The 16,168-nt window shown below is 42.6% G+C and overlaps 1 protein-coding gene across 1 annotated transcript; it reads left to right on the plus strand.

Moving 5' to 3' along the window:
* Positions 1-4,264: 4,264 nt before the first annotated feature.
* Positions 4,265-15,968, plus strand: LOC114818573 (interleukin-9 receptor-like; the record flags this gene model as incomplete). The annotated part of the gene is given in 9 exon segments (XM_029084971.1): positions 4,265-4,354; positions 9,517-9,607; positions 10,007-10,115; positions 11,503-11,696; positions 12,419-12,555; positions 12,882-13,056; positions 13,297-13,411; positions 14,457-14,541; positions 15,471-15,968. Coding segments are annotated over 9 exon segments (1,494 nt in total), but the record flags the coding sequence as incomplete, so codon positions are not given.
* Between the last annotated feature and the right edge of the window lie 200 nt (positions 15,969-16,168).

Raw genomic sequence — 16,168 nt, forward strand, 5'->3', positions numbered from 1 at the left:
CTGTTATCATTTGTTAATTATGGAGGGTCTCAGCCCTGTCCATGGAATATGATCAAAACCAATTCTCATATAACCAGCACAGAACTGTGTGTGCAAGAGACCAAACACAAGTCAGGTTTCAGAAGGACTTTGCCTTTTCAGGTGGAGTCTGCAAATTAGAAGTCTTCAAAACACATATAATTCCAGACAAACTCTTACTCTAGGGCTTCCTACTGAATCAGCATTTCTCCCAGCATTTTCTAAGCACATTAACTGAAACATTGAGCAGCTTTTATAACTATGCAGAAATTTCAGAATTGTTGTCCTACCTGGATGTGCCTGCACCTCTGTCTTCTGCCTTGGACCTGGTGTGCTCCAGTTAACAGGTCAGTAACACAAAGTTTGAGCAATTTCTGCTAGCTAATAAAGTCAATCATGAAACTGCTGTTTGCAATGTAACTGTAAATTTATTTCCCTCTGATATCTCTGTATCTCTATTTTGTTTAGGATAATTGTCTTTAAAAGTTACTGTAATACAGATATTGACTGTGAAGACCTACATCTTATGTAGCCGCAGTGCTACTAACCCATGGGCTGCTTGGGTCCAGAAGATCTTATACTGAGAGAACCTTTGTGCTGAGTGGTGTATGATTCCAGTGCAGTAATAATCCATTGTTGCTGTGATACCAATAAACTCTTCCCTCTCCTCCATCTCTTACCAAGACTTTAGCCAATCCCACAGCTCTTGAAACAAGAGGGAGCACTGTAATGAAGAGAAGGTGTTTCTTTCACAGGTGAGTGCTAGAGGAGTTTTTCTGTGCATCCACATCCCTGGTTTCATTGTTTAGAACAGCCACAGTCTCTGCTAGGTTGATTTTGAACATACAGGGCTTAGCTTTGCCCATGTTATTATTGCTCCCTCATTATACTCCTAGCTCAGGGGCTTCCTTGGGCAATGCTCCAAGAAATCAGGGGGTTTTTGTTCCTTCCCTCCTTATTTTCCATTTTTCTTCTGTAATAAATCGCAGGAAGTATTGGCTTAGCATGCTTCTGCATCCTCTCTGCTGTGCTGGAAGTACCCTACATGCCCTCCACGAGGCAGCAGAAGATCGAGCCAACTCCACTTCCTTGTTGATAAGCTGAGCCTGCAGGGCACTGGCCTACAAGGTCTGCTTGCATCGTGCTTATGTATGCGAATGTGTACTGTGCAGAAGCACCGCTGATGGTCTGTAACATGGTCTTCTGCAGCTTCATCTTGCAGCGATTTGTACTTCAGAAACTACATTGTGGTAACTGGCCTCAGGCTGCTTAAGGGAGGAAGGGAAACTTGCCTACCTTTCTAGGGCCCTTTTGCATCTCAGTTCTGCACGCTCCTTGTTTCTGGTAGTATCACTGGCTCTAGAACTGCTGAAGGAGCTGTTTCTGTCATTGCTACAATATCTAGCTACACATCTGGTAGAAGGTGGTGGTTTGCTGCTACTTGGGCTGGAAGTTGCCTCTGGTCACCCTAGGAGGCAGACTTCATGGACAGAGAAGAGCTTGCTTTGATATGTGGCATAAGGATATTAAAATAAGGGACACTGTTCCCTTTGAAGCAAGTTGTAACAATTAAGCTTTGGGCTAATGAGTTGTTGACACTGTGGATGTGGAGGGGTTTGAGGTAGGTTTTTTTCCTGTGGGTCCTAGCAGCAAGCTGCAAATGGCCCTGACCTAGCAATATCTAATTTGGAAAAACTGTGCTTCCCCAGGAATGCTAGGGCCATTGGTAGCATTGCAAGTCCATGTTATATTTGGTTTTGGGAGACGTCCCCTGCTTTCTAGCAAACTGTCTCTAAAAGGTCTCTCTCACTCCATCTTTCTGTGTCCTCAGTAACCCACAGTGGCAGATTCCTGAACAGCAGTGTAAAGCACAGTTATGATAATAGCATGGTAAAGGTAATTGACATTGAAGTGCTTGGCCCAGCAGGCCTACCTAAAAGATCAGAGTTTGCAATAGGCTGCCGAAGCCCTTCACTGCAGGGGAATCTGCTTAGCCATTCCTGCCATGCTCAGGTAACAAGGTTATCTAACTTTAGCCTACCTTGCAAAGGTGAGGTTAGTCATGCACTGAGCAGTGGGATAAGCTAGTAAGAAGATGCCAGCAGCACTACCCCAGCCTTAGATGGCTGTGGTCTGCTGCACTTTGTATAGTATTCATAACATTCAGGAACATGATAGTGGACTTAAGATGTTGCACTGACAAGAACAGTGTCCTTTTACTGGGCGAATTGACAAGCAGAGGAGAGGAAGGAGGTCAGATGTCATAGATTCTTAAGTGACAGCATGACCAGAGTACAGAAGTGGTCCTGGACAATAGTGCTGACCATCTACTCTGATAGACTAACAGTGTATTCACTAGTCAAGCATAGAAGCAGGTAGACGCAGAAATCTATGAGAGTCTATCTGAGGCTTTCTCAGGCTCAAAATTGTGCATTATTGTACAAGCTAAGGAACGCAGCACAGACAGAGCATGTCCCAGTAGCTTCCACTGTAATGTGATGCTTCTCCTATTCACTATGTTTGCCTCTATAGAGATCCAAAACCAGAGGAGATAGCGAAACATATGTGTTTGGTGCTGGGTTGACAGTAGACAAACAGTAGATATCTATCCAAATAGAGCACTTTGAATTTAAAAAAACCAATCAAACAAACAAACACCCCCCCTCAAATCCCACCCATGCTTCAAGGTAGATGCAACTTCAAACAAATCAGCTGGTGAGAAACAGTGTTCATTGAATGGAAGCTAGCTGTGGGACAGTGGGACAAGTGTAACCAGGTCCTAGAAAACATGAAAGAAGAGTCTGAGTGGCCTTTGGAGAGCAGGAGTTCAGTTAGTGGTCTTTGGGCTAAGTGGCACTTGGGGTATGGGGGAAGTAGGAAAAATGGCAACTTGCAGAGAGCTGTGATGTTCTTGTCAGAAATACTGCGCTGTATTTTGGAATAGTAATATGAAAGGAAACTGGGAAAAGAAGCTTGTGCTTTGCCATTTGAGCCAAACTGTTGCTGAACTCGTGAGCTGATTCTTCTGTCTGCCCTGTAGGCAGAATATGCTAAAGACATTTTACACAATGTTAGCATGTTTACAGTGACCTGTGGCAGTAGGCTGGGAAGATGCAGGGATACAAATTGACTCTATAAGAGACAAGATGTTTTCTACTGCAGCAGGTGAACTACAGGCATCTGGACAGTTCTGAGGCAGCAGGTGTTATTTGCTTAAATGTCATTCTGAAGGTTGCTTGTATTTTAGGAGCTTTCTGTTTCTGCTCTTGTTCGGGATTATTTTAACTATAAAAAGTGTAATACACATTGAAATGGGTAACCATGGGGCTTCATAGGAGTTGGCAGGAGTCTTATTGGATGGGGAAGGCCTAAAACAGGTGTTGGGAGAATCACAGAATCATAGGGGTTGGAAAGGACCTCAGGAAATTATCCAGTCCCACCCCCTGCCAAAGCAGGTTCCCTGCAACAGGTTGCACAGGAAAGCGTCCGGGCAGGTTTGGAACATCTCCAGAGATGGAGACTCCACAACCTCTCTGGGCAGCCTATAACTCTGCCATAACTCAATCTGTAATACCAATTTGTAAATGTCTGTCTCTATTTCTGCATGGCCCCTGTCTTCCTGTCTCTTGGCCCCTAAAACTAATACTGAAAGACTGCTACTCAGTCTGTGCTTTGCCTGCTTCTCTCTTCCCTTTCTCTGGCACTAGACCCATGTATGTGACTGACTTGATGGATCCTGACTGTAACACTACCACTGAAGCATTGTAGGTGGGTATGGAAGATCTGTTCCTTATACACTCTAGGATTTGGACATGGAAGCACTGTGACGCTGGTTAGCCTTTGCTTCCAGAGTTGCCCCTTTGAGCACAGTGCAGCAACAGGCTGTGGAGGAAGTACAGGACAGGGCAGCTCAGGGATGCTTCAGGTGTCTGAGCACAGTTGGGCAGAGGCCTTGGGTGGAAGCAGTCTCACCTCACATTCAGACAAGGCTAGTAAATGGCTTTAGGATGCTTGGAGAGCTCTTCTGTTGGCCTTTTTAATAAAAATGTTGCAAGAAGGTACTTTTATATTCAGCAAATTACTTGGCCTTTTAAATGTTAACCCTTTAACAGAAATTCCTCAGTTTCTCCGTCACTAATGAGTAATTGCAGATGCAGCTACCTTAACTCAATCTGATAATCTTAGTAGTTTTTCATTGGTTCTTGAGATTATCTTTAAAATCGGGTGCAGTAAGCTCTGCTTTATTATGCCACTGCTGCTACTGCCTGATCATCAAACCACATAGCCTAAACTATCAAGGGAGAGAAACAGCGTGAAAAGTGAAGTCTTCGAGCTGGTAAGACAGCATAATGTATTTCTGGGCTATGCAAACCAGTAAATCACAACAGGATACATCTACTCAGCAAAGAGATTGAAAAAAATAATTTGTTTACCTAAAGGTGGAATTCTATATTGTTTCCTGTACTGGGAACATAGTACAATAAAAACCACCAAAAGGGTCTTTGCACTTTTGTTCTGCTGGATTGTTGAGCACAAAACCACACTATTACATTAATTCTGATATGGATTATGCTAGAAAGAAGCACCATCTTGAAGAAATACTTCTTAAGTACTCTTCTCTGACTGAAACAGATTAATGTAAATGAATCCAGCTAAAATAGCCCTCAGTGTCTGGGAGTTTGCAGACAAAAATGTTTTTTAAGTGTATGTATGTGTATGTATATATATGTGTATGAATATTGCTTTATTGCAGTGCTCATCCTTTGTAGCAGCTATTTTTTCAGCCTCTGGGATCCAAGTCTGTCAAATCTAAAATTACATAGCTGTTTGCGAGCATGAAATTGGGGAAAACTTGCTCTCCAAAGGTGAAAGGGGAAGATGACTGATTTTATGGGGTCCTCTCTGATAATCTGTGCAGATGAAGAAATTGTACTACTTCTTCCTTATTTTCCAGCAGTTTACATGCTGATCATGTGAGTCTACTATGTGTACTCAATGTGCTTCTGTCAGACGTGTTTAGAGGACTAGGCATTCAGGAGGTAGATAATCTATAATTTTTCTTAAAGGACCTATGAAATATTTTCTTGTAGGGAGGGATGATTGAAGGAGCGACCATGATAAACAACCACACTTAGTATCACAATGGATCGCTCTGGTGAATGTGCACTTGGGGCTAACTTTAATGGATGGAAGGATGTGCATGTTGGTACAGACACACTATTGCCTGTCACTGTTTTAATTCATAGATGCAAGTCAGTGTCCTGCCTTTCTTTAGTGTCTGTTGGTGCTGCCTCTGAAAGAGACTGAAGCAAAGGAAGGGATTATGGCCAAGGGAGAGCAGGTCATTTATGACTAATTGCTAAGATGTAAGGAATTGAAACAGAGTGTTCAAGGGTCCGGGTCTGCTGTGCCTGCTCCCACTGTGCACTACTTGTCATATCTTGCTGTGGGAGGGAGAGTGAGCAGAGCACATTTTGGAACAGCTCAGAGACACTGCCAAATCAGACCCTGAAGTTTCTGACTTCATCTAAGTTTTAGGTGAGCACTGCAGACCATATGAGTGAGCTGCAACAAGAAAAATAGCACTGACAAAACAATCTACTCTATATAAAAGTTGATGACGGAGGTAGGATAGAACCTAGGAGTCCTGGCTGTCTGCTGTGGGCTGGCATATAGTATCACTGCATGTGTTAAAGGGTACTCAAGCAAGTTGAAGAATCCTATGCACACATCTCCAAATAAAATCTTTGATCATGCTCTTGCATGATACTTCAATTTCATGTTTTATCAGGTTTTTGTAAAGCTGATCTTGTCTTACTTGTAGTCATCCAAAGGTCTGAGATGCAAGGGTTCTTTTTTGTGTCCATCACTTTGCACCCATTACATTTCTCTACACAATTTTTCTATCACCCTTTCACTATCACATCAATCATAAGCTTCTTGTCCCCACTTTCAAAGTCACTGACTCTTAACTTACATATCAAGAAGTCAACTCTTTCTATGATGGCAGCTTCCACCTCCCGCTGGGTCATCAAATCCACTCCTCCTAACCTTCCTGCTACTGCTTACACACTGAAGGTGCTGCCTACAATTCTCTTGAGCTAACCTCAACCTCATTTTTCAGGGCTGAGTTGCTAAAACTCAGACAATCTAGGCTACCCACGTGCTGAGAATGTGCTGTCACATTCTTGTATTACTTCCCCTCTCAGTGGTATCTATCAAATAATTTATTTTACCCTATAAATTCTTAAAAGCAAAGGCCATCTTTTTATTGTTCTACTGTGTGGACTCTGAATGTGGGGGTTAGAAAGAACTTTGAAAATGGATTTCTGGTAATACAATAACAGTCGATCACCTGTCTTTCTCTTGATAAGCAGTTAAGAGCATTTGAAAAATCTGTGTATGTATAAATTCTGGTTAAAATTACTTTAAATTACTTTTGGGAAATGGAGGCAGCTGATGGAGTCACAGGACAAGAGGGGAAAGGCATGGCTGCAAGGCCTCATTTCCATCACCTTACATCAGGCAGAACAACTCTGCCCTGGAAACATACAGAAAGGATAGAAACAGCATTGCAACCAGCTTGAGACCACCTGGGAATTCGAGGTTACCAGTCAGTTTCTGATACTAAACCAGTACCTGGATTGGTGGCAGCATACCTGGTGTATAATTTCAGGGCTTTCTCTCAAACATTTGGTCTCTTTCTTTCCTGCAGAGTGAAGACGGTTTTTCTCCCTTCCTCTGACACCTCCCACAGTTCTCACAGGGCTCTTCTGCCTCTACCCACAAATCAGCAGTGTTGCAGAAACTGTGTTAGAACAAAAAAAGCATCAAGCATCCTGGCTAGGAAGTTGATTTGTCTTCCAGTCCCCTAGCTGCTGTAATAGTGCCCTTGCTGCTAGCACTGGATATAGGGCATGCTAACAAGATGTTGCCTTGCAATGGTGCTGGCACCTTACTGGTTTCTGCTTGGTTCCTGGCTTGCCTCCCTCCCCTTGGTTCCAGCTTCTTGCCTCCCTCCTGCTGCAGTAAGAACTGGCAGTGTTCAGAGATGATGGTCACTGGGAAGAATGGTGAATGCCTGCTATGTCACCAAGAATCCATGGTCACTGAAATTGAAAAGTGCTTTTGTGCTTGCCTCATTTTTGTCCTATTGTGTGTCTGTCTGCTGTCCAGCACCAAGAGGAGCTGACGTTTGAATTACCCATGTCCATTTTGCTACGTGTTCTATCAAAACCTTCATCTTGTCCTACACAAGAGGAAGAGAATTTCACCAAAGCAGTCATTTTCTTCTGGGACTTACCAAGACAGTTCACCTGTGGTCAGGCTGGGCTATCATCAGCTCAAGCTGCCTTAGGGTAATGTGGCAATTCTTTTCCAACAGCTGAGTGGCTTGAACCAAGTGGGAAGTATAGTGACTATGAAAGATGAGAAAAGGCATCAGAGCATCTCTAGGATTCTAGCAAAGTTTGCAGGTATTTTCTTGCAAGGACAAACTCATTGCAAGGATCAGCAGACATTACTTAAGTGACCTCATTAATATGTTTCTATGCTTGTAATAGATATTTCCCCTGAACAATAGAAAATGTACAATTATTTCTTCATAAGTGGGAAGTGTCTGGCAGTTACTGAGAATTGATAGGGCCTGTTTGTGAACCAGCTTTTTAGGAGGTACTATAGGTTTACCTTTGCAAGCCTGAGGATTGTTGATGTTAAGAGGAGAATGCTATCATGATTGCTTTAGGACAGAGAGTTATAACTAATCCTGCATCAATTTCACGACTTCTAACTGAGCTAAGAGTTGGGGTGTTTGGTGGTGGGGGGTGTTTTTTGTTTGTTTTTATTTGTTTGTTTGTATGCTTGTTTTTTAAGATACCTAACCAAGACTTACAGACTACAGTTTATCAAGTTAGCAATTACCTGGAAATATTCTGTATTGGTTTAGTTATCTTGACCTATGTTTGTTTGTGTGCCTGAATGAGTTCTTGTAAGCACATGTGTATAATTCTACTTAATGCAGCTCTCTATTTCATATTTAGTCAGTCTTACTGTATCTATCATGGGGATCATATGCAAACCTGATTAAAATGATAAGCAGGAGAGACTTCATGCCTCCCAGCCTCCCTCAGCTAAAATCAGCTAATGGTGACACTTCCTCTTGACAACCCCCACTCTGAAGAAGGTCTGCAGCAAAACAGGATATTTACAAAAAAAAAACATAAATGAAGAGGTGGTGAAGTGGATGTCAGAAAGTTTCCCTTTCTCTTGATCAGTTTCTGAAACACTTGTAATTATTTTATTATTTAATTCAGAAAAGGGGCACTGTAAGCCAGCACAATTACAGAAAAAAGGTTGATATGTGGATGCTGCTGTGTAGCTTTGTGAAATCTGGAACTGGAAGGATACTCTTGGTCATGGAGTCCAGCTCCTGCCACTGTAGCCATCAGATAATTTAATCCCTTCAATAAAACAATCTTAATGACAGAAATATCACAATTCTTGCTAAATGTAGGCTCTTTCTCACTCACTCCTATTCAAGATTACTTCAGACCCCTTGTTGGTTAGAAACCACAATCTTATTCTATAGCCAGGCTATACCTACTTGGTCTTGTGCTAATGCTGTACTTTAGTATTTCTCCTGTCCCAACACTTCTCTCTCCCTCTTCCCCAGCTTCTTCTGAAGGAGAGATCCTAACCTCTGTCAAATTTTGGTTGTTTTTTCTTTTCCTGACCTCAAATCCTTTCACACTAGCTCAGGACAACTCCAAGTGGCTTGAAGAAATGCTACTTCAAAAGTTTTGTGACACCAGTAGGTCAAGCAAGTGTTCGTCTAGTGAAGAGAAAGGGGAGGTGCAGAAGAACAGTTACTTAACTCCCTCAAGGGAAAAAAGAACCATCATCAAAGGCAGACAGCAGTGTTTGTGGTGTAGATGGCTTTCAGCAGGTGACTGCTGCTGATGGGCAAGCTCATGAGAGAAAAATCTATTGAAGCTTTGAATATGCAGAAATTATGTCTGCTCCATGAAGCCCCTGAGGTAAAAATGTCTGGAGGCTGAGAATTTTCTTAGAGAAGAACATCTATGCTTCCTCGGTTGCTACAGTTTTCTCTAAGCATCTGGTTTTGGTTACTGCCAGCGACAGGATACGGGGAAACGTGAACATTTGTTCCAACCCACTGTGGCTCTCTGCTGCATTGTCATAAACCAGATGTCAAAAAAATTCAAGAAGAAGGAAAGATGGAACACTGCCATGCCCCCAATCAAATGGTAGAAATTAAAGACTTCCTTTCAGGCAGCTGGTGCTTTAGGTTTCTGTGCAAAGTACTATTCACTGCCATGAGAAAAACAATTCCTATAGAAGAAATGATATAGCTGAGTTGGTGCCTTCTCTGTCAGTCAGTGTCATCTTGTATCAGGGCTGGCAGAAGCAGGTAGCTAAAGCTTCAACCTGCTGGTACAAATACTGACAAAACTGCTTCTAACAAGTGTTCTATTTTAGATACTGTCTGGAATGGGAGGAGATGTGTGGCAGCTGGGCCTCCAGCTGTGCATTACTGCTGTGCTGCTCTTTGGAGGAGGAAAAGGGAGAGGTAAGAGGAGATCTGGAATAGGACCACTGTGAGACGAGAGACACGTGCATGTGCTCAGTTTTCATTCACAGACCCTAAAGTACACAACAAGATCTTGTGACTGCCCTTTCCTAGGTCCTAGAAACTGGTACAACTGACTGGCGATGCCAGGCCTAGGGAACTGAGCACATACTGGACAAGCTGGGCAGCAGAAAAAACATAGCCACTGCCCAATGTCACTGCCCCAAGACCTTACACTCATCTCATGCAGTGAAGTGCAGTACAAGAGAGGAAGAACACCATGAGGAAGGGTAGATGAGGTGTCAGTAAAAGCAGCACTAGCAAGTAATGCATTTGATGTACCAAGCAAGGCCTCATCAGGTGATACACATGTGTAGCTCTGATTTCCTTCCTCTGCAGAGTTCCCTGGCACCCTGAGCTGCCTGAATAATTACGTGACTACCATGAGCTGCGTGTGGGCAATGGAGGAGCCTGTGGGCAACGGACCTTTCCACCTGCATTTCACCAAGTACGACCTGCACCCAGAGAGCTCTGTGGAGATGAGGTCCAGCCGTGGGCTTTGCTCCCTCCACAGCAGAGACTGTGGCACAGCTCAGCCACCTCATCACCCTGTACCTGGGCTGCCTCAGAAGCTGCTCCCTTCACAGCCTTTTGTGGGCCCACAGCCACGGGGGGGTGCAGCAGAGGTCCAGCACCACGATGTGTGATCTCCTGCTTGCTCAGGGCAGTCTGTCCATCCAGTGTCCCCTTCTGGCAGGGGCCTCTCAGCACAGAGACCCTTCCCATCCGAGTCTCTGCTCCCCATGGTCTGGGCACTTCCAGAACCTATCTTACACGAAGCTGACTAATCAATTTCTAATCAATTCTTATCTTGCTGCCTAGAAGTTAAACCCCTAGTGGTTCAATCTAAATTAGTTAATAGAGGTATACAAAAGGATTTTGAAAGTCCAGTGAGTTATAAGCTTTAATAATAGATTTAGATTATTATGAGAGTAATTTTTCCTCTAACAGAAGAAAGCAGGTGAATAGTTTGCTAGGTGATAGGATAATAAGCATTGTGATATGCTAATTTGAGATGAATGTGTTTAGTGTATGTAATAATGTTGTCTTGACTACCAGCAACTAGTGAGCTATTATTACACAAGGGTACACCACGCTGACATCAGATGCCTCATATTCTGGTAAAGTTAAGTCAAAAATAGCCTAACTCATAATGATACTGAATATTAAATCTATGAGGAAAATAATGAGCTGATAAACTGTAAGATCCCAGTTTATTGTGGGGTCACATGCAACATGAAAAAAAATTGCTAATAAATGGCTACATTAGATATTTAATAACACAAGACCATTCTCCAGAGCTATTTCCCCAATATGATGTTTTCTGTCATTCATCCTGCTATGCTATGCTGAAGCCTCTGAGTATTAAAAAAACTCAACCAAACAACAACAAACCAAGCTCTGACATGTTTTTCTGTCAGTACTGGTTTGTTTGTAGCAAAAGAGGCTTTAATGTACAATTTGTTAGCTCTGTGCTGTGCACTTGTGACTAGCCATCCACCCACTCCTACCCCTCTACACCAGCTGCCTTCCTGGCAGCAACACCTTGCAGCCCTCTTACCTCAGAGGGAGCAGGGGGCAGGTAATGGGCCCTGTGTGCAGCTGCTAAGAGGTTTGTTGCTCTCAGCAGTGAGGTTATAAAGGTGTGTCCTTCCTCCCTTTTCAGCCCTGCTGTCCAGCCAGCTTTAGCACTGGTTTCTCCGCCGTCTGCACTAAAATGGTTCGTGTTCTTCCAGAATGCGGTGCTGTGCTAAGGTTGCCACCCATCTTTCATAAACTGAAAAGCACTTAATCATGTGACTTAAAAGAAACTTTCAGCCCTTTTATTCTTCTAGCCTCTGGTCAAAGGGCCACAACGCCAGCTGCAAACTGACTGCGAGGGAGAACATGCAGAATCAATACCACTGCACAATCCATTTAGCCAGACAGATCTTGGAAACAGATGGTTATAGAGTCTCTCTCCAGGGCAACTTCTTTGGACATAATCACACGTACATTACCTTTCCAGAGTACAATCCCCGCAAGCACAGTAAGTATGAACAGGGCAGCTGTGGGCTGAGGCTCTGCCTAGCAGCTTTGGGGTAGGTCTGATAAGCTGTCTAACACAGGGTGTCTCAAAGACTAAAAGTGGAAATAATGGAAACGAGCCAGACTCCCTCAAGAGTGCACTGCGTGGACTTCATCAGTAAGAATGCAGTCCCAGTGTCTCTCCATTCTGACTTTTCCAGGAATTCAGAAAGGGCTGGCTCTGGAGCAGTTTTCCAGTGTACTTCTCATCTGCATCATGTTTTCTTGTGCCACAGATAATGTACAATTGGATTGGTTCTATAGTTGGGTTGGTTTGGGTTTTTGTTGGGTTTTTTTATTTTTTTCTTCTAACAAATGAAGTTGTAAGGAATCAAAATCATGGATCTAATTCAGTGTCCCATGGCCTGGTACTTCAAAGAAATGCTCTGGTATTCAAAATCTCAGAGCCTGTTTATATTCGTGGTATGTTGGAAGAGTAGAATGTGACTTTGGACTGGTTCTTTGCTTGCAGGACTGTCCATATGGGCTACTTGAGTTATCATTAATTTATGTAAGTTCTGGAGCTGTTCTGATCTATCCTGTAAGCTAATTTGGTCTACCACTGGTCTTAGTATCACTCTTTAGACTCAGTTTTATCTTCCAAGACTTTAGTCAGCCCGGTGTCATGCATCTGTGGTGTTCATGTCCCAAACATTGTGAAAAAACCTACCTCTCTATTTGCAGTAAAACTTGATCCACCTTTGAACATCCACAGCAACGTCACTGCCAGCAAGTGTCAGATATGGTGGAGTGTGCCTTGGTACCTCGTTGAAATTCTCCAATATGAGTTGCAGTATAAGGAGCACGGCATGTCCTGGGAGGTAACTGGATGAGGCACACACTGATGCTGCCTTGCTCTTTAGGTGCAATGACCTTACCACTCAGCTCAGGGCTTTCTGGCAGCTGACTGTTTCAAGTTGGCCTTTCTGGTTTCCCAGAGCAAGGCTGAAAGATTTTATAATAAACATCAATATTGAAGACCAATAAATCTTCTCCTGAACCCTGCATTCAGAAGTCATCCATCATCATGCAGGCCCTCTTCCTACATCCAAGAAAAGAGGATTTGGAAAGAGGCAGGGGGGAGACTATTTAAAAGACCATCCCTTTGCCTTCTTTCAAAAAAGAAATTTTTTGTAATGCTTTGCAGAGTGCATTGAACAAGACACCACCCAGTTCACTGCCAGAGATAGAAATTGAAGCCACAGAGCTTCGCAGTGGCGTTGCTTACATTGCACGAGTTCGCTGCAAGGTTTCTGAAAATGAGGATTCGTATCATAGTCAGTGGAGTGAGTGGAGCCAGACAACAGTGTTTCAAAGAGCAGGTACAAAGAATGTTTTTACCTTAATTCATGTTTTTCCATGTCTGTGTTCCAAAAAAAAAAAAGGGAAGATACCTGGTAAAATGAAGCTTTTCAAATCAGTACTATTTTCTTTCAGGTTTTCATAGCCAAATCACTTGAGGTCTTTAGCAGCCTGTTTCATTTGCATTGTTTGGTTATTTGGGTTTCTATCTTGACTTCCAGACTTTTCATCCATTATTTTTGTGTTGATTCTTTTCCTAGATGTACCAAAACTGTCTGAAAAGATCCTAAATACCAGAACTATGCAGTTCTTGTTCATTCCTCTAAGTTTGGGCACTCTACTCTATTTATTTTGGAACTGCAAGCTTTCTTCAAGGTATGTTACAGTTTTTCATTAAGTTCCCCTTGACCTTTATAGCCTGAAGAGGGTAAATTAAGTGTCCTTATATCCCTTTTGCTTCCTGTTTCTGCTGCACAGACTCAATTGTTTTCAAAAGCTCTTTTGACAATCTTGGGACATGACATGTTCCTTGGCTGATAATAGTTACTGACCCACTATGCAATCCTTAAGGAGACGAAAGTGCCTTTGTGGCACCCAAACTCAGCTAAAGCTTAAGGGTCTCTTGGAGTTAAAGAAATTTAAACCCATGGGAACTTTTTGTTAAGTTTCATGTAGATAAATTAAAAGCACAAGTACACAGGAATCCATAAAGGTGGTTAAAATTATGTCAGTGGTAAACTACTTGTCACATACTTGGCAGTAGTCAGAATGTAAAATACCAATATAGGCAAACTACAGTGACTCAGATTCAGTGTTTCTTTGGTCCTGAAACCAAGTTGTACACAGAAAAAAGTGTGGCTAGAATCTTGCTTCAAACATCCTGCACAATTTTTTTGTGCTAGCAGAGCAAAAGTAAATCTTATACCTCTTCCTTTTGTGCCTTGATGTGCATTATTATGTTCTATATACATGTCAGTCTTAGAGAATACATGATGTCCATATGATAAAATATTTTTACAGGATAAACTCTAATAAAGGGACTAGGATGCCTGGTGGAATTTCTCTGTCTAAATTTAATGAAGCAAGAACTCTCTAAAGCATTTCCAGAAACAGTGGTTAAGATCAAATAAGTTATCAAACAAAGGCATAAATAGCTCAGTGCATATAATGAGTAATAGACTGGTATTGAGTTTGCAGCATATAGCATTCCTCAGAAACTTTTAAGACTGTTCTTCAGGCTAGAAACATTAAATGCTGCACAGGAGGCAGACAATTGCATGAGATGTCAGAAACCATGTGAAATGGGCTTCTCGTGCAATCTTTATAACATAAGTGTGGGACCTTCACCTAATCAGAGTGCTATATCATCAAGATAGAATACAGAAAAATTGTCTACTTTTTAAGTGTTTTCTCATTTCAGGGCAAAAAGCCTCTCCTGCTTTAATATTCCCACTCCAGCTGCTTTCTTTCAGCCACTCTATAATTTGCACAATGGGAATTTTAAGGTAAGAAATAAGTTTCTTTTTTTTCTTATGACTCTAAGTTCATGAGATGAGGATTTTTTTTTTTTTTTTTTTTTTTTTTCTTTTTTCCGTCTGGGATTAATCATTCTAGCTCTTGAGCAGAGTTACTGACACATGGTTCTGGTCTTCCTGGATGTTTACAGTTTCTCAGTTTCCTGCCTCCACGTACTACCTACACCACCAGAGCTTCTGTCCAGTTTCTCACTTCTTGGAAATAAAACCCCTCCAGTCACTCACTGACTATCCATGCTGAACATGAAAGGTGCACCCTGTCTTTGCAAAGCCAAAGCAATATAAGCAACTTCCAATATATTCTGGAGGTGAAATATTGAAAATTTCTTGTGAAATCTTGTGAAATTAGCAGCTAGATTCTCCACCCTACTACTCTAACTTTGCCCAGTAGATTTAATCATAGAATCACAGAATGATTTGGGTTGGAAGGGACCTTAAAGTTGCGCAGTTCCAACCCCCCTGCCATCAGCAGGGACACCTTCCACTAGACCAGGTTGCTCAAAGCCTCATCCAGCCTGGCCTTGAACACTTCCAGGGAGGAGCAGCCACAGCTTCTCTGGGCAACCTGGGCCAGTGTCTCACCATCCTCACACCAAAGAATTACTTCATAATATCTAATCTAAAACCACCCTCTACCATTAAAGCCATCACCCCTTGTTCTATCACTACCTGGCTTTATAAGAAGTCCCTCCCCAGCTTTCTTGTAGGCCCCCTTCAGGTACTGGCAGGCTGCTAAAAGGTGTCTCCAGAGCCTTTTCTTCTCCAGGCTGAACAGCCCCGGCTCTCTCAATTTGCACTAAGCCTTTGGATTACTGTGCCAAAGCCATATAGAAAGAAGAGTTATTTTGCAAATTCAGACTCTCAGCAAAATGTCCTGAACTTACTGATCCTTTCACTAGGACTGGGTTGGACCTAATGAGGCTTGTAGCCAGCTCCAAAGAGAAGAGGCCAGCAACTCAAATAAAGTGACTGCAGATGGAGCCTGTGATCCAAACACTCAAGAACTGATTTCCCAGATCTTCTTGAAACCTATGGAAAGCATAAATCTGGTTGCTGCAGAAGAAAACTCTGTATTTGCCTCACGACCAAGCCAGCAGTATGTCCCCAGCAGATATGTAAGAACAGAAGAGACAGAAGTGAGGCTGGGACTATTGTTTGCAAAAAACCGTGCTGATGATACAGTCGGCCTGAAAATCTCTGAAATAATTAAAGCCAACCTTGAGAGCCCCAGTATGGGAAGGAATTATCCCTCTCACTCACAGCACGGAAAGGGTGACTTTGCTATGCCTCAGGAATCTCTGGAGGTAGCAAATGTGTCCTTCAGCAGTAGTGACTATTGTACTTTGTGTGACAGTGATACCACAGGAGGTTTGATTCCTAAAAAATGCTCTCCAATGGTAAGTCTTGTCAAACATCTGAATGATCAGAATGACCTTCCATGAGGAATATTGCCTGCAAAGATCTTTGTGCTGTCCTCTCCCCTCCCAGCACCGTCTTCCCAAGAGGCTTAAATGGTGACTGTGCAGACAATTACAAACATATAATTTTAAATCCTCAATTTCTGTACTTCAAAATAAGATTGTGACCAGCTCCTCTG

This window comes from Antrostomus carolinensis, unplaced genomic scaffold, assembly GCF_000700745.2.
Source record: "Antrostomus carolinensis isolate BGI_N321 unplaced genomic scaffold, ASM70074v2 scaffold10535, whole genome shotgun sequence".
NCBI classification, from domain to species: domain Eukaryota; kingdom Metazoa; phylum Chordata; class Aves; order Caprimulgiformes; family Caprimulgidae; genus Antrostomus; species Antrostomus carolinensis.